The sequence below is a fragment of the Ailuropoda melanoleuca genome, chromosome 1, assembly GCF_002007445.2.
Source record: "Ailuropoda melanoleuca isolate Jingjing chromosome 1, ASM200744v2, whole genome shotgun sequence".
Lineage (NCBI taxonomy): Eukaryota > Metazoa > Chordata > Mammalia > Carnivora > Ursidae > Ailuropoda > Ailuropoda melanoleuca.
In genome coordinates this window covers 210,854,313-210,875,556 of record NC_048218.1, presented here as the reverse complement: position 1 = coordinate 210,875,556, position 21,244 = coordinate 210,854,313, and the positions used below count along the sequence as shown (strand labels likewise).

Sequence of the window (21,244 nt, the reverse complement as noted above, 5' to 3'; positions counted from 1 at the left end):
GGCATGGCTGATGGGAAGCCCAGCATTTTGTTGGGAGATTACCTAACTGGGATTTGGAGAATTTTGAGTTTCACAACAAGGTTTAAATATGTTTCATGTTTTTTAAGGGTCTTTATTTGCTCCTTATAGAAAACTTGTAATATGTAGAAAAGTAGGAAGAATATCATCCATAATTTTAGTACATTCACATTGTGAGTAATTTGGTGTATTTCTTTGCAGCTTACTTTCTGTATCTATTTTTGGTCATTGTTGTTTTTATATATTTTTAATGTCATGTATATACAGGTTTTTGTTTTGTAAGCTTTTTGGGGTGTAATTAATGAGAATACTTTAAAAAAATTTTTTTAAAAGATTTTATTTATTTGAGAGAGCAAGCGTGAGAGAGCATGAGCTGGGGGAGGGACAGAGGAAGAGGGAGAAGCAGATTCCCCACTGAGCAGGGAGATTTGGGGCTCCATCCCAGGACCCCAGGATCATGACCTGAGCCAAAGGCTGAGCCACCCAGGCGCCCCTTTTGAGAATAATTCTTTGGGAAAGGTTGAGAGCTAATTTTAGCTGTAACCCACTTTCTTATCTTTATCTGGTCAAATTGCTGGTGTGCATTAGAATTTTTCAGTTGTTTGGAGCGTTTGCATTATTTTGAGCTGGCTGGCGGGAGGCACTGACATTTGTTGAGTATTTGGTATGTTATTTCTCTTCTGTTCTTTATGAGAGCCCTATGAGTTAAGTCAGAGCCTGTTTTATACGTGAGGAAACAGTTGAAGTTCCTTTTCTAGCTCATATATAGCTGATAGATGCAAACTTAGGCTGGTCAGATATAAAGTGCCACTCACTCAGACATCTGCCATCAGGAATTTTAGGCCTTTTAAATCATGAATAGTGTGAATGCCTTGTTTTGTTAGGGGACATTATAGCACACAAAGTACATATCGTACATTCAATGTTTTATCGAAGTTGGATTTGTTAAAACCTTTCTGTATTTGGTGTTTTCAGAAAGCTTGGGTGTACATGTGCTCACATATAAACACAGTAGAAGTGCTGATTTTTTTTCAGTGTCTTACAAACTGATCAGAAGCTCAACTAATTTTGTTTCACACAGATGGATAGAATTAATAAGCTGTCATATTCTCAGTTTAAACATTTCCTTTAGTGAAATCTTATTAAACTGATGGCTTTTTTCAGCAGATGATATTAACAAAATTCAAAATATTGTGCTTTTTTCATCCAGAATGTTAAGTGTGAGATCCATACAGTAGTGCAGAAAGAGCAAGAGATCTTGGATCTAATTCCTTGTCTATCATTTGTAAGTTATGGAATTTGTGTGGCATTTATTTAACATCTTTTAAAAAAAAGAGTTTGGTTTCTGAGTGAATTAAACAAGGGATCTCAAAGTTCTTTTCTGTTCCAAAATTCTGTGTTTCCTTGTTATTCTTGGTGCATTAAAATAAAAGTAAACTTTTGCTTATTTTGAACAAATCTTAATTTCAGATTCTTACAAATGTATGTCTACCCTGCTTAAGGGTTTTGTTAAAGTGTTTTGTTATTTAGACCATTAGAAACAGGAAGAGAGGTCCTTTTAATTTAAAGCAATTCTTTGAGAAGATATAAAACTAGTACTTTTTTTCTAAGTTTTTTTTTTTCCTTTCAGAGTGTAAATTGAAAGTAGCAGGTATTGAATAGTATAATAGGAGCTTAACAAAGTGAGGCTTTGCAATGATTTCATTATGTTTAATATGTTTTTAGGACACTATCTTTTTTTAAAAAAATATTTATTTATGGAGAGAGAGCAAGTGAGAGCACATAAGCAGGGGGAGTGGCAAGCAGAGGGAGAAGCTGACTCACCACTGAGCAGGGAGCCCAATGCAATGTGGGGCTTGGTCCCAGGACCCTGGGATCATGACCTGAGCTGAAGGTAGACACTTACTGACTGAGCCACCCAGGCACCCCTAGGACACTATCATTTGATTAGAGTGCACTTTCTAAATGTATCAAAGAATATAATGGGCAGGGTATAGAAAAGGGAGAGAAAAGAATAAGCTTGATGGTTTCGTGAAGTATCCTAGAGACCCACTGTAGAATGTGTACTGGAGCAGTTATATTTTAGGAATTTCAGGCAAGAGGGTAAAGAGAATGGGTATTTTACAATAGGGAACAATTTTGTCTAGTAAGAGGAAACAAAGACATAGGAGTTGAGGCTTAGGCTTTATTGAGTTGTGTGTTGAAACAATTTGAAAAAGGGGCAAGGACATCAATAAGTTTTTGGGAAGTCAACTTCAAACGGTGGGTAACTACAGGTTAAAAACAGTTTTTTAAAGATTAGCAAATCCATGAGGACAGTGAGTAAAGAATGAGTGATCTGCTATGGTGTTTTATGTTCAGAGCATTCCCTCTGTTTATTGTTTTATCCAAAACTAAGGCTCAGGTATGAAGTCAAAAAAAAAATTGAGAAAATCAGTATTCAAGTTTAAAAGCTACATATAATCTGGCCAAGATGAAGTAAGATAGAGTGTATATACCCTCTCATCTAAAACAACTAAGTTTTCAAGAAAACATAGGCACTGAAGAATAGCAGTTCAGGATATGAACTGCTTGAGGGTGCTGCTGGGAGGATTGGGGTGCAGGCTATGGTTGCAGGGCAGGTGGCTGGAGGTTCTGGGCAGAGTACTAGACAGGAGAGAGTTACACAGAGAATCATCTTATTTTACAGATGGATAGAATTAATGGACTATCCAGTTCTCAGTTTAAACATTTCTCTTTGTAAGATCTTATTAAACTGATGTTCTTATTGTGGGCGAGGGAGCTGAAATGAAAGTTTTCATGAGGTTGCATTCCTTATTGGAGGTTCTGGGGAAGAATCTGCTTCCAGGGTCATTCAGGTTATTGACTGAATTTGGTTCTTTGTGGCTGTAAGACTGAAGCCCTCCATTTTCTTGCCAGGTGCTGGTCTTTGTCCTAGAGGCTGCCCACCTCTTATGTTTTTCATGTGACCCCCTCCAGCAAAAGTGGGTTGAGTTGCTCCCTGAGTTACCCGGGTAGGTTTCACCCACCTGGCTAATCTAAGATGATCTCTCTGTCTCCCGATATTAAGGTTCATAACCTTAAGGATTATATCTGCAGTCTTTTTGGCATGTATCCTGGGTTGAATAATGGTCCTCTTTCCTGCCCACCCTTCTCCCCCCATTCAGGTCCACCTAGAACCTCAGAATGTGGCCTTCTTTGGAAATAATGTCTTTGCAGATGTAATTAGTTAAGATAAGGTCACACTGGGTTAGGGTGGGCCCTAATTTAATTACTAGTATTTTTATAAGAAGATAGAACAGAGACACAGACACACCCGAAAAAGGCCATGTGAAGACATAGGTAGATTTGGAGAGATGCATCTGTAAGAACTAGGAATGTATCTACCAGTAAGAGATAAGGAAGGATTCTTGCCTAGAGCCTTCAGAAGGGATATGGCCCTACTGATATCTTGATTTTGGACTTACAGCCTCCAGAACTGTGAAAGAACAAATTTCTGTTGTGGGAAGCTATCCAGTTTGTGGTACTTTGTTAGAACAGCCCTAGAATACTAATATACCATGTAATGTAACATATTCACAGATTCCAGGGATTAAGATATGGACATCTTCGGGGGTTCACTCTGCCTACCTTGAGTCTACAGCTGAGTACAAAACAGGAAAGTATAACCCATAATGAGGAGAAAAATAAGTCACAACTGACTTATAATTGACACAGATTCAGAATTGGTAGATAAGAATGTTTTCATGAGGTTGCATTCCTTATTGAAGGCTCTGGGGAAGAATTTGCTTCTAGGCTCATTCAGGTTATTGGCTGAATTTTGTGGTAAAATGTTGAAGTTTTTATTATAGAAGTGTTTTAAAAAGATAATTGGGGGTGGGGTGTCTGGGTGGCTCAGTTGGTTAGCGTCTGCCTTCAGCTGAGGTCATGGTCCCAGGGTCCTGGGATTGAACCCTGCAATGGACTCCCTCCTCAGCGGGGAGCCTGCTTCTCCCTCTCCCCCACATGTGCTCTCTCTCTCTTGCTCTGTGTCTCAAATAAATAAGATCTTTAAAAAAATAAAAAGATAACTGGCTGCTTAAAAAATAGTACCAATGTAACATATATAGGTAAAATGCATGACAACAATAGCACAAAGGCTGAAGGAAAGAAATGGAAATACACTATTGGAAGATTATTATGCTGTACATGAAGAATTATATCACTTGAAAGCAGATTGTGATGAGTTAAGGTGTATGTGATAAAACTGCAAATAACCCTAAAATAGCTCAACAAGGAGATATAGTCAATAAGCAACTGTAAGAAATAAAATGGAATCATAAAAGTTAGTTAATCCAAAGGAGCACAGAAAAAGAAGAAAAAGGGAAGAAAAATGGGACAAATAGAAAACAAAGAGCAAATCAATAGACTTAAACCTGACTATATCAATAAACATCAGTGGTCTAAAAGCTCCAGTTAAAAGGCAGAGATTGGGGCACCTGGTTGGCTCAGTCAGAAGAGCATGTAACTCTTGATCTTAGGGTTGTGAGTTCAAGCCCCACATTGGGTGTAGAGATTACTTAAAAATAAACAAATAAATAAACTTAAAAAAAAAGGCAGAAATTATCACATTGAATAAAAAGAAAAGACTCAGGTATATTCTGTCTACAGTAAACCCATTTTAAATGTACAGACACAAGTAAGTTTAGAGCAAGAGAAGAAGAAAGCTGGAATAGGTATATTATTATTAGAAAAGGGTACGGATTTTGCCAGGCATAAATAAGATCATTTCATAATGATGAAGGACTTAATTCATCAAAACATAATAAACATTTATCTACCTAATAAGTAGGTATTAAATACATGAAGCAAAAACTTATAGAAATGAAAGGATTAATAGTCAAAATCACAGTTCTATGCAGATTTATCAGTATCTTCTTTTTAATAATTGACAGAACAAATTAAGAAAATTAACAAGATAGAAGATTTGAATAGCATTCTTAACTAATTTGGCCTAATTAGTATTTATAGATTACTCTGCCCAACAGTAGTAGAATATACATTTTTTTAGTACACTTGGTACATTTACCAAGAGAGACCATATTCTGTGCCATAAAATAAGTCTCAATATTTTTAGAAGAATTTAAGTCATACAAGATATGTTATCTAATGAAACTAAATGGGAAACCGTAACAGAAACATATTTAGAAAATCCCTCAATTATTTGGTAACGAAATAACTAATAGTTCAAAGAAGAAATTAGAAGGGAAATTTGAAAGTACTTTTAACTAAATGAAAACAAAAATAAAACATTTGAAAATTTTTAACACTAAAATGCCTGTTTTAGAAAAGAAAAAAGGTCTCAAATCAGTGCCCACAATTTCCACCTTAAGAAAACAGGAAGAGAAGAGCAGATGAATACCAAATTAAAAAGATTGGAAATAAAAAGATAAGAGGAGAAATCAGTGAAATAGAAAACAGAGAAAATACAGAGAAAGTGAGAAGATCAATCAAATTGATAAAGTTGCAGCCAGGTTGATTAGCAAAAAAAAAAAAAAAAAAAAAAAAAAAAAAAAAGAAGACACCAATCACCAATATCAGAAGTGAAGGAGATGACATTACTATGGATTCTCCAGGTATTAAAAGGATAATTAGTGCACATTGTGCCACCTTTATGCCAATACAACACCTTAGAGAAATGGAAAAATTTGAAAGGCAAAAACTACTGAAGTCTCTCAGACATTGTAGAAATATTACAGATGTTCTCACAAATAAACCTGTAGGCCAAGAAGATTTCACTGTCAGTTCTACCAAATATTTAAGGAAGAAGTAATACCAGTTCTACACAGACTCTTTCAGGAAATTGGAAATGAAGGAAAACTTCCTAATTCATGGTGCCTAGCATTACCCTGATTCCAGAACCAGACAGACATTACATGAAAAGAAAATTACAGACCAATATCCCTCATGAACATATATGCATAAATTCTAAACAAAATTTAACATTAATCCAATACAATATATAAAAAGGATAATACATTATGACTTTCGAAAAATCAGTGAATATAATTAACGATATTCAAACCCTAAATAAGGAAAGTCACCACAATACATGCAGGAAAAAAAAGCAGAAGAAAAATTCAGCATCCATTCTTGATTAAATCTCTCAGCAAACTAGGTATGAAAGGGAATTTCTTCATCCTAATAAAGAGCATCTGTAAAAGTCCTACAGGTAACACTGAAGTTAATGAAAGACTGAATTCTTTTCCCTACAAATAGAAACAGGGCAAGGATATCTCCTCTCATCAGTTCTATTCAACATTGTTCTGGTGATTTTTAGAAAATAAAGGACATTGAGGTTAGAAAGGAAAAAGTGAAACTGTCTCTATTAACAGATGATGTGGTTGTCTATATAGAAATTGTGATGGAATCTATAGTTAAAAAGCTATTAGAACCAATAAATGAATTTGCATGGTTGCAGGATACACAATAAATATACAAAAATCAATTGCATTTCATATACTAGCAATGAGTAATTGGACGTTGATTAAAAAAAATGCTACTTGTATACAGTGGCATCAGAAACATGATATACTTAGGGATGTGTGAGACCTATATACTAAAAACTATAAAACACTGCTGACAAAAATTAAAGAATGTCACAGTAAATGGAGAGATCTACCATGTTCATGGATAAGAAGACAATGTTAAGATGTCATTTCTCCCCAGGTTGGTCTACTGATTCAATTCAATCTCATTCAGAATCCCAGCAGGCTTTTTTTTTTTTTTGGTAGAAATTGAAAAGCTGATCTGAAATTCAGATGCGAATTCAAAGGACTTAGAATAGCCAAAGCAACTTTGAAAGAGAACAAAATTGGAAGACTTACTACCCAACTCAAGGACTATTTTAAGGCCACAGTAATCATGATGGTGTGGTACTGGCATAAAGATAAATAGATCGACTCTATGGAATAGAGGATCCAGGAATATATCTACACATATATTGCCAATTTACTTTCAATGAAGGTGCAAAGGTAATTTGGTGAAAAAAGAGTATTCTTTTCTACAAATGGTGTTGGAGCAATTGGATAATCATAGGGAAAAAATGAACTTCAGTCCATACCTGGCATCATATACAAAAGTGACTCAAAGGGATCATAGACCTAAATGTAAATCTTTAAACTTTAACCCCTGTAGAAGGAAACATAGGAGAAAGTCTTAGTGTTACTGGGCTAGACCATAATTTCTTGTGTAAGATGATCTGTAAAAGAAAAAATTGGTAAATCGGACTTTGTCAAAATCAAGAAATTTTGTTCTTTGAAGGATACTTGTAAAAAGATGAAAAGACAGTCTACAGATGGGGAGAAAATACCTGATAAAGGACTTGTATTCAGCATATATAAAGAACTTGCCAAACTCAGCAATAAGTAAACAAACAATCTAATGAAACAATGGGCAACAGACTCGAAGAGACTCTTCACTGAAGAAGATATAAATGGGTGACAGATAAGTTCATGAAGATGTTCATGTTACTCTCTATTGATTAGGGACATGCAAATTAAAACAGTAAGGAGATACCACCATATACTTGTTAGAATGGCTGATACTGAAGGACTCCTCTTACCACATTTTGGTGAGAACAAAAGTTTTGTGTTTTGTTTGTTCCTGTGTCTCCTGTGCTTGGAGCAGTGCCTTCTAAATAAGGGCCTTGAAAGAACATCTACTGCCTATTTTCCAAAACACTGAATAAGTGCATGTGGTAGATTGAATTTATGCTTAGCATAATTTTATCTTTAACTCTTGATTTTATAAGGATTATAGGCATTATTTTGAAAATCATTTTTAAATTTGAGTGTTTTACCTATAAAAGGTGTAAGATGTTTGGCCAGACATAATCCCAAAGACAGACTTAGTCTTCTTTTTCTAAATCTATTTTTATTATCATCTTAGTAGCTTTTTTTGGTGGTTTTATAAGAGTACAGAGAGTGCCAAAAAGGGAAAAGGTGATATGAACTTGCCTGCCTCTTTTATATTTTCCTTCCCACTTAGAATTACTTACTTAAACTTCTATGATATAGTGATTTTTAAAAATCCCAGGAGTTAGCTCTGCCACTGGCAGGCTCTTCGACCTTGACTAAGTTATATAACCGGCCTGTGCCTCTGTCTTGTTGGGGGATTCCTATGAGTTGGTATAATATTGGTACATTACTCAGTACATGAGTTGGTATAATATTGGTACATCACTCAGAATAGTGCTTGGCACAGAAGGGTTCAATAAATGCTAATTATTACCTTTAGTGTTTTTATGAGGTGTCAATTAAATGGTATTATGCATGTAAAATGTCTAATAGAGTATCTGGCAATTATTAAGTGCTCAATAAATGCTAGTGGCTCTAATTTAAATATTCAGATGCCAATATGTCTAAAGAGACCGTGTCTTTGGATCTCTGCATTTGTCATATCTTTAGTAAATTTGTTTTAGGACATGAGGAAAAATATTTCTAGTTTCTGTATTGGTTTTTCCTAATAGGTCCCAGTTACAAAGTTACAGAAAATATTTTCTCATTTCTAAATTTAGGTGATTTGTTAGGCCACTCTCTTCAAATTTATGTTTTTTTTATTATTAAAAAGTATAGATCTTTGACTAATATCATAATTTAGCAGAGTAATTTTTTTTTGACAAGGCCTGTCTCTAATCTTTTTTCTTTTTTTTGCTACCTCTTTATAGGCTTGTGGAATCTTGCTTCTCTCTTTTCCAACCTTTGTTTATTTGTATTGATGCCCTTTGCCTTTTTCTTTCTGGAATCAGAAGGTTTTGCTGGCCTGAAAAAGGTAAGTGAATCATATTTTGGAATTAAATTTGTCAGATTAAGAGGTAAATGTCATTCATGTTGAACTAGAAAAAAGCAGTCTTGAACAAGCATTTGAAATACAAAAAGTTTAGTACTAACAACGTCTTATTAATATTAATCATGTTGACAACAATATTAATAATATTGCATATTGAATGATTTTGTATGTCCACAGGGAGGAAGTCATCTTTTGACCTTCGTATGTTTTTTATAGTATGTATAAACTTGGTGGAATATTTGTTTGTAGAGAATAAAGCTGATAAAATAGCTGTTCTTCATTTCTGAGGCTCTCTCGCATTTAGTTTAAAGCATGACATGAAATTCTCAAAATATTAAAACATATCTTGATGTAAAAGTTACTTTATATCCAGTATTTTCAGGAGAGCAGCATGTTATGAAATCAAACATGCTCCTTTAGATAGTCATATTCTCAAGATACTGTGAGTTACTGATCGTAGTGAATGTGGGTGGTTAGAAGTGAGCAAAACAGTAGACTTTGCAAGAGCATCTTAAACAATCAGTCCAAACTGTATCAGTGGTAATAACTTCATCTGTCTTTGAATATAACATTTTAAAGTGAAATGAACTGTTTCTGTTCATAGCTTGTGGAGCTGTTTGCTATAAACATTTGGAATATAATACAAAGATTTAAGTAGTTAATACTTCTTGGCAAAAATGAGTTCTAGGTTACAGTTTATTTATAGACACATTACACCTTTTTAGTTGTTAGTTCTATTCATATTGTGATACATGAAGTAAAAGTATGCCTGTGTATCTTATGGTTGAATAATACTATAATGCCAATTCAATAAATTTGGCAAGGGAAGCTGTAAACTGTGAGTTTTTATGGCTTTTATTTCATATAACTTTTTGTAGGTACTTAGGAATGAAATTGTTAGTCTCACATTTTGACAAGTCTTCTGATTTTAAACCTTAAGTACAGCACTTTTTAGATCTATGTGTTGAAGGATGCCAGGAAAGAGTCACTGAGAGGTGATAAAGTGTTGTTTTAGTGGATGCAGCTTTCTGCTTTCTAGATATTATTCCATACTTGAATAGTTTGAAGCTTAAAACTCAGAGTTGATTTCATATGTAGTGAACGTTCTGAGATCAGAATGGATGGTTGTGTTTGGCAGTCCAACCTGACATTGAGAAAATTGACTTTGCTTGTTTTTTAAGATTTTATTTATTCATTAGAGAGAGAGAGAGAGACAGATAGATCACAAGCAGGGGGAGAGGCAGAGGGAGAAGCAGGCTCCCCACTGAGCTGGGAGCCCAATGTGGGACTCTATCTCAGGACCTGAAGATCATGACCTGAGCCGAAGGCAGATGCTTAACCATTGAGCCACCCAGGCACTCCAAGAAAACTGGCTTTGATATATTGGAATTGTTTTTTATCATGACATATTTGAATTATTTAAGTCATCTGTGTAATGTTGAAAGAATTGTGTAGTTTCAGTTTAAAAACTCTTTAAGTGTTTATAACTTCTTGAAGAAATTAGAGGAGTTTTGCTGAAGGGGATTTAGTGCAAACCTTCCTTTTATAAGGAGAAAACTAAGGTCCATATATATTAAGTGTTATTAAATTGTCTAAGGGCCACATATGTACAATTTCAGAACTGGTCCTAAAACCTAGGGTTGCTTTTAACCATCGCAAAGTGATTGTGGTCTTCACATGTCAACACTGTAGAGAGTTAACTGAGGCCGACCAAGTGGATGAGGTGGCCAAGGACAAATGGGGCTGGAGCGGAAAAGAGGACTATATGGCCTGCTGGCAGAGGAAGGAAGCAAAGGAGACTGCTGAGCAGGTCCTGGCAGAAAGCAGGAGAGCAAAAGGAGTGTGCTCTTCTGGAAGTCAGAAGACAGAGTTTCTAGAAGAATGGAATGTAAAATATTGTGTTAAAGAGGGCTGGAAAGAATGAGCATCAAGAAGAAGTGAGAGCATAGGAGACACTTTAGAAGGCGATTTCTGTATAATTTTAGACCAAAGCTTTTGATGGATATTTATTCATTCAACAGAGTTTTACTAAGCACCTACTAAGAAGTAATTAATTATGCTACTATAGGACCTTGCTGGGGACAGAAATGAAAAGACAGGGCTCCTACTTCCAGGGATAGACAGAGGGAGAAAGAAGAGGTGCAATCAAATGGGATGCAGTGTGATGAACTTTTATACAGCCAGCTGCAATGGGAGGCACTGAAAGGAGTGAAGGTCTTGATTTACCTAGGGAATTTGGGAAGGCTTCACGGGAGGAGTCTGCCTGCACTTGAGCTGAGACTTGAAGGGTGAGCAGGCTTTTGCTGGAGTGTGGCATTCCAGGCTTGGGCAAAGGCATGGATTCTGATTGGATTGAGGGAATGGCTGACACTTATAATGGAAAATTGGTGAGAGATCAGGGTACGTGGAATCTTGTTGGGGTCACATTCGGGAGGCCTTGAATGCTCTGCCAGTTAGTTTGGATTTTGTGCTATAGATAACGGAGTTGGCAAATTTTTGAAAAAGAGTTTTGCATCTACTGTTTTATTTATGTATAGAGACATATGTCACTGAAGGAAGGAGTACGTGCACCACACAATGTGAAACACTGTGTTTTGTAGAGATATCACCATACTGAATCAATCATGCACCTAGTCCTATTAAACAGAGTGTTGCAGCATATGTCACCAACATGGCTGTGTTGATGTTTGCTTTAAATATGCAAATTGTTCTTTCGTCCTATCTCTGCCTCGTGTGTAATCTTACCAAGTACAAAAACAATTGGTAAAGCTCAGTGTTAAGCTTATTTTCATATTTGGTAGTATACATTTCACTACCTGATTTATACTCTTTATAAAATTCTAGTTTTTAGTTAAATAGGTTATTTTAAAAAACAGTGTGTAATGTGGACAGACCCCTTGTCTCCACATTGTTTTCCTCCCTTGTTGTGAACTAACCAACTAGAAGAGGGACTTGCTACGTTTAATGGAGCAGAATTACCATCTCGAGAATAAAAAAAAAAAACTGACAGAAACCCCAGTGACATGTCACTGCTCTCTTGTTCCCCCTTGTAGACTAAGGTCCAAGGGGAGAAGCAGCTTGAGGAAGGACACAAGAAGGCAATCGAAGATATTTCACACCTACAACTGTACAGCATTCTTTCCTCTAAGTTTTTTTTATGTCTATATAAACACTTAAAAGAATATTCTTTTCTAAGCAGATCTTTGACTATGTTAGTCTCCTCAGAATCCCTCAAGATCACCAGCTCTATTTCGTGATTTCTGAGGGGCCTGATGTGTTGGATGACTATAGTGGGTACAGTGGACGTGGCCAGTCCAGGTGATTCCCCAGCTCAGCAAAGGGCTGAAAAGAGGGCAAGGAGCCAGAGCTCAGGATGGTTGGTTACCATTTGTCTGACTTGTGTTGTTGGACAGTGATTGGGAGTTGTAGGAACCAAATGAAGGTACTTGGTCTTTGAAGCTATTAGAGGAGGGAAGGGAAATGGGGCTGTAGCTTGCAGGTGGAAGAGGTGGAATGATTCTGCTCTTTGTGCACCAAGGAGAAGGGGCCTGTGGCAGAGAGATAGAGGGTGAGAGTGCTGAGGTGAGAAAATTTGCCCTTTGAGTCTCACAGCCTGGGCTAGTTTTTTCAGCTGGACCTCAGATTCTCTTTCTGTAAAATGGGTATAGTAATGATTGTTACCTTACTGTATTATTTAAAGGATTAAATAAGAGATTATTCATGTAAAACACATAGCCCAGGATATGTTAGCTATTAGTGCCATCATTCTAGAGCTTAATGCATTTCACTAATAAATGTTCTGTGGGATCATCAGAAAGCAACTAAATTCAGTACAATCAGTTCTTACTTATTCACATATTATCTTGGGCAATTTTAAGGTAACAAATGATTTTTCCCATTTTGAAACGGCATGGACTGAAGCAAAATCAAACCTGCTTGAAGATGAGGTGCGTTCTAGACCCTATTAGGATTGTTTGGAAAGCTTTAAAATTAAGGTAATCTTGACATATTACTTTAAATATTCATATTTTTCAGTTTTAAAATCAATTACATGGAAGTTGCAAGGGTTATTAGCATTGCATGGTTAAGTCTTAAATGTGTAAAGTATATGGTTAAGCCTTTCATTGTTAAGCCTTTCTCTAATATAAGATTCTAGGAGTTGACTTTTGCAGGTTTTACATAATGTTTGTTAAGATCTATAGTTCTTTACACAGTGTTGTAGACCGTATTTCAGACTTTACCTGCTGCCTCATTGAAGCGCGAATGTATCACAGTCATTGACGTGTTTAACACAGCTGGCTAGCAAGGATATTCCTTTGTGTGTAGCTTTTAAAGCTCTTTGCTCATTGCCATTAGACACATCTAGTTCTGAAGGGACATTGAGGAGGGCTTAGAAAACACTTCTAATTGGTAGATTCAGCGCAATGATTTGAGTAATGACAAACTTGAAATATGGTTAAGTTAAATTTCTTTTTTATTCCTTTGGCCACCCTCCTGGTGCTGTTTTACTATGTCTAAGTCTGGTGGAGTCCCTAAATGGCATATGGCTCCACCATACTCCCATTGATTCCCCTGGGCAATCGATTTTAAAACAGCCCCTTGCATATTGTGCCGAGATGCGGAAATTGGCCACTAGCCACGGGCGGATGCAGAGCTTGAATTGAAAATCAAATTAAGCAGAATTCTCTACTTAGTTTTTAATTAAACCGCTATGTTAATTCAAACAGGACATTTTAGGCCTGGGGGGTTGACCATGCCCTTTTAAGGGCCTTAAATAAGCCTTTCTTCTCTCTCCTTACCATGGTGCATGTTTCTATTTTATTAGGACCATCTCCTCACTATTCCCATTCTTTATATTCTCAAGGGTAGGAGAATGTAAATGGTTTTGATAACGCAAAATTTTTTTTACTAAGAAAGTAACTTTTATCTTAGAACTGTAACTTATTGTTAGCACTTAAATGTTTATCAAATATTATTTTGTAGTCATCTCTATGTATTGTGTCAAGCATTATACATGTCCATGTGTGTTTGAACCTGATCCCGTGCTTGCATCTTAATGTTCGTTTCAATTCTGATGAAAAAAGTTTGCATCTGCTGGGTGTTGTTTGTGGTGGAGATGCTTTCTCCGCAGTTTTTATCTTGGTTACTCAGTCATATACCAGAGTACAAGGGTATTGGGGCCAATAGCACTGCTGTTGCTGTCACACCTCAGATCAGCTGTGTGGTTTTCTCTTCCCATTCTGCCTCAGAGAGACCTCTAGATTATGTGGGATGATGTCAGAAGATGTTTGCTGATTGCATCGTGAACTCTGAAGGTCTAACCTCCGGCCAGGGTTGAAATAAGAGTTAGGAATATGTTTATTTCATATTTTAACATCTTACTTTGAGTTCAGATGTTATGAGGCAAAGATTCAACACTTTAATGAAAGTGAAAAAAATATAACCAGTGACAGATTAATTCACAAACCAAAGATGTTTCTGGGAGTAACTTTATATTGCGTCTCACCTTAATGCCTATCTTTGATTTGAAGTCTTGGCATAAAATTTAACATAAGCGACAGCAACATCCTGACCAATTATCCAAGCTATCCAGACATCCCCAAATGTCCAGAACATAGCACACGGTCTGTAGGATTAAGAGGTTAACTCCTATAACTTCAAACGAAGTGCTTGATAATAAAAGCAAAAAGTACAGAATTTGAGGTAACTTCCTTTCTTAATTAATTAGACTGACCAGGTGGAAGCGAAGAGCCCGGTGCCGGTGCTGGGAAGGCCTATAAAGCTGAGCACTGTGACAGCACAATGGAGGAGGAACAGAGATCGTTTTAATATGCTTCTATCCTGTGTCACAGTGTGAAATTGTCCTGGTTTATGTCCCTTTTGGCAAACTTACATAAAAGTGACCTTGTACTGTATTTTATGACCAGATGACTTTTTCCCCCCAGTGGCTAATTTGTATCAGGCCTCCATCTGAAAGAGACACAGAAATGAGTAGGAAGTCCAGCTTGGTCTCAGGGAGCTTTCATTGCATTCTTTCATTATTTTTGCTCGTTTTTGCCACTGATCATCCATAAATTGTTGGACATGAGTGAATAAGGAAGTGCTGCTTAGTGTTAGCGGCACATGCGCGTATTTGGCCTGGTTTTTGTGGGTGAGAGGAAATCACGTACAGAAAGGAAGACTCCTGCTGAGAAGCTTGCAAGGAAATTTACCTTGGGTGCGTTTTGATCTTGGTGTTTATTACAGAAAATGGAGTCATATCTCACTAACTATTGTTATGTGTTAATTTGATTTTCCCAACACCTTCAAGGAAAAAAATCATTCAGTAATTTATTAATAGAATTCCTCTGCCTTCCCCCACTTGGGAGCACTCATTGTTTTCCGAGAAACAAGATGGATAAAGATGATTATTTTTAAAACATTCGAGTCTGGTAGCATTGTTATGCTCAGGGTTCATTTTGAGATTGTTAATCTACTATAAAAGGCGTGGTTATAACGATTTATTGAAGCATGGCGTATGGGAGATGTATAAAAGTATTACTTTGAGGAAAAGAATACATTTATTTCATGTAAAATTATTTGAGTTTATAAAGATTTTTAATTGAAAATCATTTAGTTCATGAAATGGTCTTAATTTTATCATTGTTCTTAGTACAGTTGCATATTGGAGGGAACTAAATTATAGTTTCAGTAACAGGAACTGTTACTGTTAAATAGCTGTGTTTGTAAAAGGTATCACTGGCACCCATATTCTTTGAGATGGTGTGAGATGTTGAATTGGACTGTTGTATAGCACTTTCGTTTTTCTGTCCATCTATCAAAAAATGAGAGGTCTCTGCTCTAAGGCTAAATTTGCGTAATAGTATAGTAGACAAATTGTGAGCTTTGGCATTTAGAATATCTGACTTAAATCCTGACACTTCTTACTGACGTGGGACTTCAGGCATGTTCCTTGGTGTCTACATCTGTAAAATGGTCTGGCAGTACTTACCTCCATGTGGGGTTGCTGAGGGTCCTATTTGTCTCACCTACCATATGAGACGCAGTAGTATCAGCCACTATGAGTAGGTGCTTAAATGTATTGGCTATGTGGAAGCTGATACGAAACATCAGGAAGATCTGTGTAGGATTATTTTTTATATACGATAGCAGAGCTACATATAAGAAATTATAGTGGCGTCAACGTAGCTTTATTTATTTGCTTTTTGAAATAGAAACTGCATTATCTTATAACAGTATAAGTTGTAAAAAAAAATAGGTATTATGTTTAGTAGGTAACTAAATTTCAAACTTTATTTTATATGATGATTAAATTATTGACTAAAGTCTCACAATTTAGGGCTCTTTGTGAAATGAGGAAAAGTTTTACTATGGAGGAAATAAAAAATAATCAGGTTCAGATTTTAAAGTAATTATACTCTTAATTAAATTGGCCCTACTACTTCCAGTATTCATGAAACAACTTTATGGAAATAATCATTGTCAATTAGAGTCCCTTTTGCAAAGCTTTTCTTGGCGGGGGGGACTTGAAAACTATCTACCCTTGGTTGGAATAAATTTTATTTGAAAGTAAAATTAATGTCCAATTTCATGGTGACTAGAGAGCTGCTTACCTGGTTATGGCATGTTATGGCACACGCCCACAGGTCCACAGGACGGCTGGAGTTTGGACTGTTAAAATCTTCTGTTTGGCATTTAAACTTATATTTATTTGTCTATAAAATAATTTATTCAGCATGGCACAGTTTTTAATCTTCTGATCTCTATGAAATGTTTGCCAGTCTGTGGTTGAAACTTGGTATATTACTTTACCAACCCATTTTTTTGGCCCATTTGTAGGAGAAGTAAAAGTTGCATAATCAGATAAATCAAAGGCAATTAGATTGTTTGATAGTTTTGACATTAGGGAATATTTTAGGTTGTGATATACCTGCTTTTCTTTAAAACTGAAGTTATTAGCAGTTACATTACTTAAAAATTTATTGGTTTGCACATTTGGTAAGCAAAGTAAGTTCTTATCAAGAAAGACAGTTCTTAAACTGTTCTAGAATGATTGAATATTAAAGCACTGAATTGTCAGACGTGTGTGTTTGTGTGTGTGAATGTGTTCTTTTAGTGGTTAAAAATAAGATTAGCAGACAAAAACTGAAAAAATAAGGCTATGTCAACAGAAGAAAAGTCAGAATTAAGTACTGAAATAACCAGTTCATAGAAAACATTTCCTGTTATTTTTTTTTAGAACACAAAGAAGAAATGTGAAGTTGTTTAGAATGCTAGATTTAAATAGATTTAAATACTTGAATACTTTCATATTTTAGTTGGGATTACTTGATATTTAATGTTTCTCTTTACTCTTTAATTCATGAGTATTGATTTTTATTATAAGCAGTTGATTTTTAAAACAGACTTGGAAAGGGTTTAAAATTTTTTAAAGCTTTTTTGAGTTATCAGGAAGATTTGTCTGATCTCTTGATGATTTTTGTTTCCTTCTTAAATGCCCAGAATTCAGTTACACTTCTGATTAAATTTTTTAGGAGATATGTAATAAAGTACTTTACTTTGTAATAAGAACTCAGTGCATTAGATAACTTAAAAATACTGGATTCACTATTATGAATAACTTCTGATTAAGTGTTCTGAATGTTCCTCTTTTCTTTTTGCCATTACCTTAGTTCAGGCTTCATCATTTTTACTTGGATTATTTAAACCACCGTCCTACTGTTTTTTCTGCCTCCAGTTTCCTTCCTATACAAAGTAACCTCCACACTGCCTTCTGCCATTGTTTTCTTTTTCTTTTTTTAAAGATTTTATTTATTTATTTATTTGACAGAGAGAGAGACAGCCAGCGAGAGAGGGAACACAAGCAGGGGGAGTGGGAGAGGAAGAAGCAGGCTCCCAGACTAGGAGCCCAATGTGGGGCTCGATCCCAGAACGCCGGGATCATGCCCTGAGCCAAAGGCAGATGCTCAATGACTGAGCCACCCAGGCACCCCTGCCATTGTTTTCTTAATTATATTGTGTAACTTACCTTCATAAAATTATTTGATAGTTTTTAACTGCCAACGAAATGAAGTCTAAAATCCGTAACATATCTACAACTCTGGAAATTTGGCTTTCATCTGTCATTTAGGCCACATTTTTCAGGAGGCTCTCCTATTCCCCAAGCTGTATCCCACTGAGCTCCTCACCTTGCCCAGCACTTTCCAGGTGCATTCATGGCCTCCTGTCTTCATGTGCTGTTCTCCCAGGAACAGCCCTCTTCTCACTTCTGGGTGGAATCTGTCTTTAAGTGCTACCTCCTGGTGCTCCTTAAGTCTTTCTGGTGGGCCTCCTTTGTGGTGACATGCTTCTTCCCCCTGCAGCAGGGGTTATAATTCTATTGTGATTTTTTGTAGGTGTGTCATTTTCTCTTATTTACCATGGTATTCCCAAATATATATATTTAGCCTACTGCAGACAAAGCTTTTGTATAGGAAAAATGAAGCATAAAAGCTGAATAGGTCTTAGGTCCCGTCAATTTCTCAGAGGAGGGATCTAAAAATGCATCAATGCTCCCCTTTCTGGAGGGGGCTGGTTATGGGTTCCTGCATGGTTGTCTTTCAGGGTGTGTTATTTTTAGAACCATTTTAGAACCTAAACACAAAAGAAGACATGGGAGTTTGCATTGTTTTGGTACAGTTTAGGCTTTTAGTCCAGAACCTCCAGGTTAAATTATAATGAGGCTCTTCACAAATGGAGTGAGTCTTTACAGAATCCTTACCATCCTTGGCTTGGTTTACAAAACCGTATCTCCCCCATCCCTATCCTGATTCTTTAGCTGGCTGTTAGGAATGAGCCCCACAGTCACCACCATTTTTGCCTGTTGGGTGAGACTGGTAGTTCCAGGTCTCTCATTGTGCTGGAGCTCAGCCTGACTGCAGCCTGCTTGTCAAGATGTTGACCACCTGCCAGGGTGTCAGCATCTTCCTTTTCCTGGCCATGTCCTTCAAGGGCCACGCGTTCAGGAGTCGCGCTTTCCCCTGCCCATGGTGCTCTATCCCCAGCTTCCTTCTCCACTGGGCCTGTTAGTGGAGGACTAGCACGCCTCCTGGGTTGGAGTGCCTCAGAGGCAGGAAGACAGATGCTAGTGTATACTTGTGATAGAATTGATGAAAAGTTAGGGGCGCCTGGGTGGCACAGCGGTTAAGCGTCTGCCTTTGGCTCAGGGCGTGATCCCCGTGTTATGGGATCGAGCCCCAACATCAGGCTCTACCCCTATGAGCCTGCTTCTTCCTCTCCCACTCCCCCTGCTTGTGTTCCCTCTCTCGCTGGCTGTCTCTATCTCTGTAGAATAAATAAATAAAAATCTTAAAAAAAAAAAGAATTGATGAAAAGTTAAAGTCAACTTTGAAAATAGTGTTAATATTGTTAACCTAATATCTTATGTGCCAAATCTAATTCTTACGTGGAACAGGCACTAGCATCTTTTTTCCCTGCAGCCAGGTATTATTATTATTATTTTTTAAGATTTTATTTATTTATTTGACAGAGAGAGAGACAGCCAGCAAGAGAGGGAACACAAGCAGGGGGAGTGGGAGAGGAAGAAGCAGGCTCATAGCGGAGGAGCCCAATGTGGGGCTCGATCCCGGAACGCTGGGCTCACGCCCTGAGCGGAAGGCGGACGCTTAAGGATCGCGCCACCCAGGCGCCCCTGTATTTTATTGTTTTTAAACTGCTTTCATATATTTCATTTGATCTGTTAAATATCTGAGAAGTAACTAAGGCAAGTTTTATTACACATTTCTTATAGGTAATGTCTTGAAGCCCAGGTTTTCTTGGGACACGTCCAGGACATAGTCTGTGGCAGAGCTAGTACTACACGTTGAAGAGTGTTTTCCCCGTGTTAGTATTTACTAATCAAATAGTTCTCAGACCTTCCAGAGATTAGAGGAGTGTTACTGCAGTGCAATTCTAAAAAGATATCTCATACTATTTCTGTTTTTAAAAAATCAATAAATGTATATTTTTTCCTTAACAGAAAGCATCTTGAGAAATTGTGAATGTATATTTGGTGAGATTGCCAGGTTTTAGTGGAGATCAGGGGGCATGCTCATGGTTGCAGTATTTATTGATTGATCACTCAGGTGAACCCCACAAGCCACATTAGTGGTTTTGAGCATTGTATGTTTTCTTTTTTAAAAATTCTTAGTCATTTAGTGCTATAGTGAATGATTGTTTAAATACCATGAATCTAAGGGGCGCCGAGGTTTAAGTGCAACGTGGATAAAGAACATACAACTAACGATGAGACAAATCATGATTCTGCAGACCCAGTGGTGAAGGTATTTGCCTCATTAAAAATTCTGTACTGCACATTAAGATGGCCCTGGAACTTCAAAATTAATGCTAATCAGAGAAAATTGAATAATAATTTTATCTAATTTGGCGTTTTATGTATTAAAAATAGACAACTTGGGTCTAGAGTGTTACTTACTGAGAAGCATTTGCAAATAACTGTCTGAAATCTTCTCTTACTTCAGTATGTAGAAATAAAATATGAAGGTTATAAAAGGTTATAAAAAATAGTTTTTTTTGAAAGTTCAAGATGTTAGAGATTAAAAAATATTATAAGTTGTAATGCATAGAGAAATTTTAGTCTGTATATTTTATACATAAGGCTTTGGTTCTGGTTATATGATGTTTGATGTCAACTCATGAATTTTTTTATATAGCTTAAAGGAAGTTGAATAGCATCTATCATTGTTAAATAGAACCAAGTCAAAAATTTAACTGTATGGGGGCGCCTGGGTGGCACAGTGGTTAAGCGTCTGCCTTTGGCTCAGGGCGTGATCCCGGCGTTATGGGATCAGGCCCACATCAGGCTCCTCCGCTATGAGCCTGCTTCTTCCTCTCCCACTCCCCCTGCTTGTGTTCCTTCTCTCTCTGGCTGTCTCTATCTCTGTTGAATAAATAAATAAAATCTTTAAAAAAAATTAACTGTATAACCAAATGCCTGTATGATTAAATGCATAGATAAGTTCCAGGAAAGCAAGAAAATCTCCAAAGACCAAACTAACAGGCACCATAAAACCCGAATAGTGAGTATGTAATGCCTTGGCTGTGTTGGTCAGGACAGCGAGGTTGGTACGTGGTGACAGAGGATCATAGGTGCATAGAGGCAAGGAGATGCAACCGAGACCCCGCTGAAAGCCTTCAGCAAAAGGGCCTCCTTGTTTAACACACACACACACACACACATGCACACACATACATGCATGCACACACACACACACACACACATACCCATGTTTCCACACAGGCACTCACACCTTTTGTTCACTGATAGGGGAAGACTGTACTGTCAGCCTTAGTTATGGGCAAAAGTCTCCCTTGAGAGGTCCTCCACAGGCCTTTACCT

At 36.9% G+C, this 21,244-nt stretch overlaps 1 protein-coding gene across 13 annotated transcripts in view; it reads left to right on the top strand.

Annotated features, from left to right (window-relative positions):
* Positions 1–21,244, top strand: part of LMBR1 (limb development membrane protein 1) — a 178,047-nt gene that overhangs the window by 61,397 nt on the left and 95,406 nt on the right. For 12 of the 13 annotated variants that reach the window (XR_004619410.1, XM_034639997.1, XM_034639971.1 and 9 more), the window contains one exon: positions 8,726–8,829. Coding sequence is in view for 12 of the 13 variants with exons in the window: in XM_034639997.1 (XP_034495888.1) it covers positions 8,726–8,829 (104 nt within the window). In the remaining variant the exon portion in view is untranslated. Of the gene's footprint in view, positions 1–7,320; positions 7,631–8,725; positions 8,830–21,244 lie in introns of all 13 variants that reach the window. The other variant, XM_034640016.1, reaches the window with a different exon arrangement.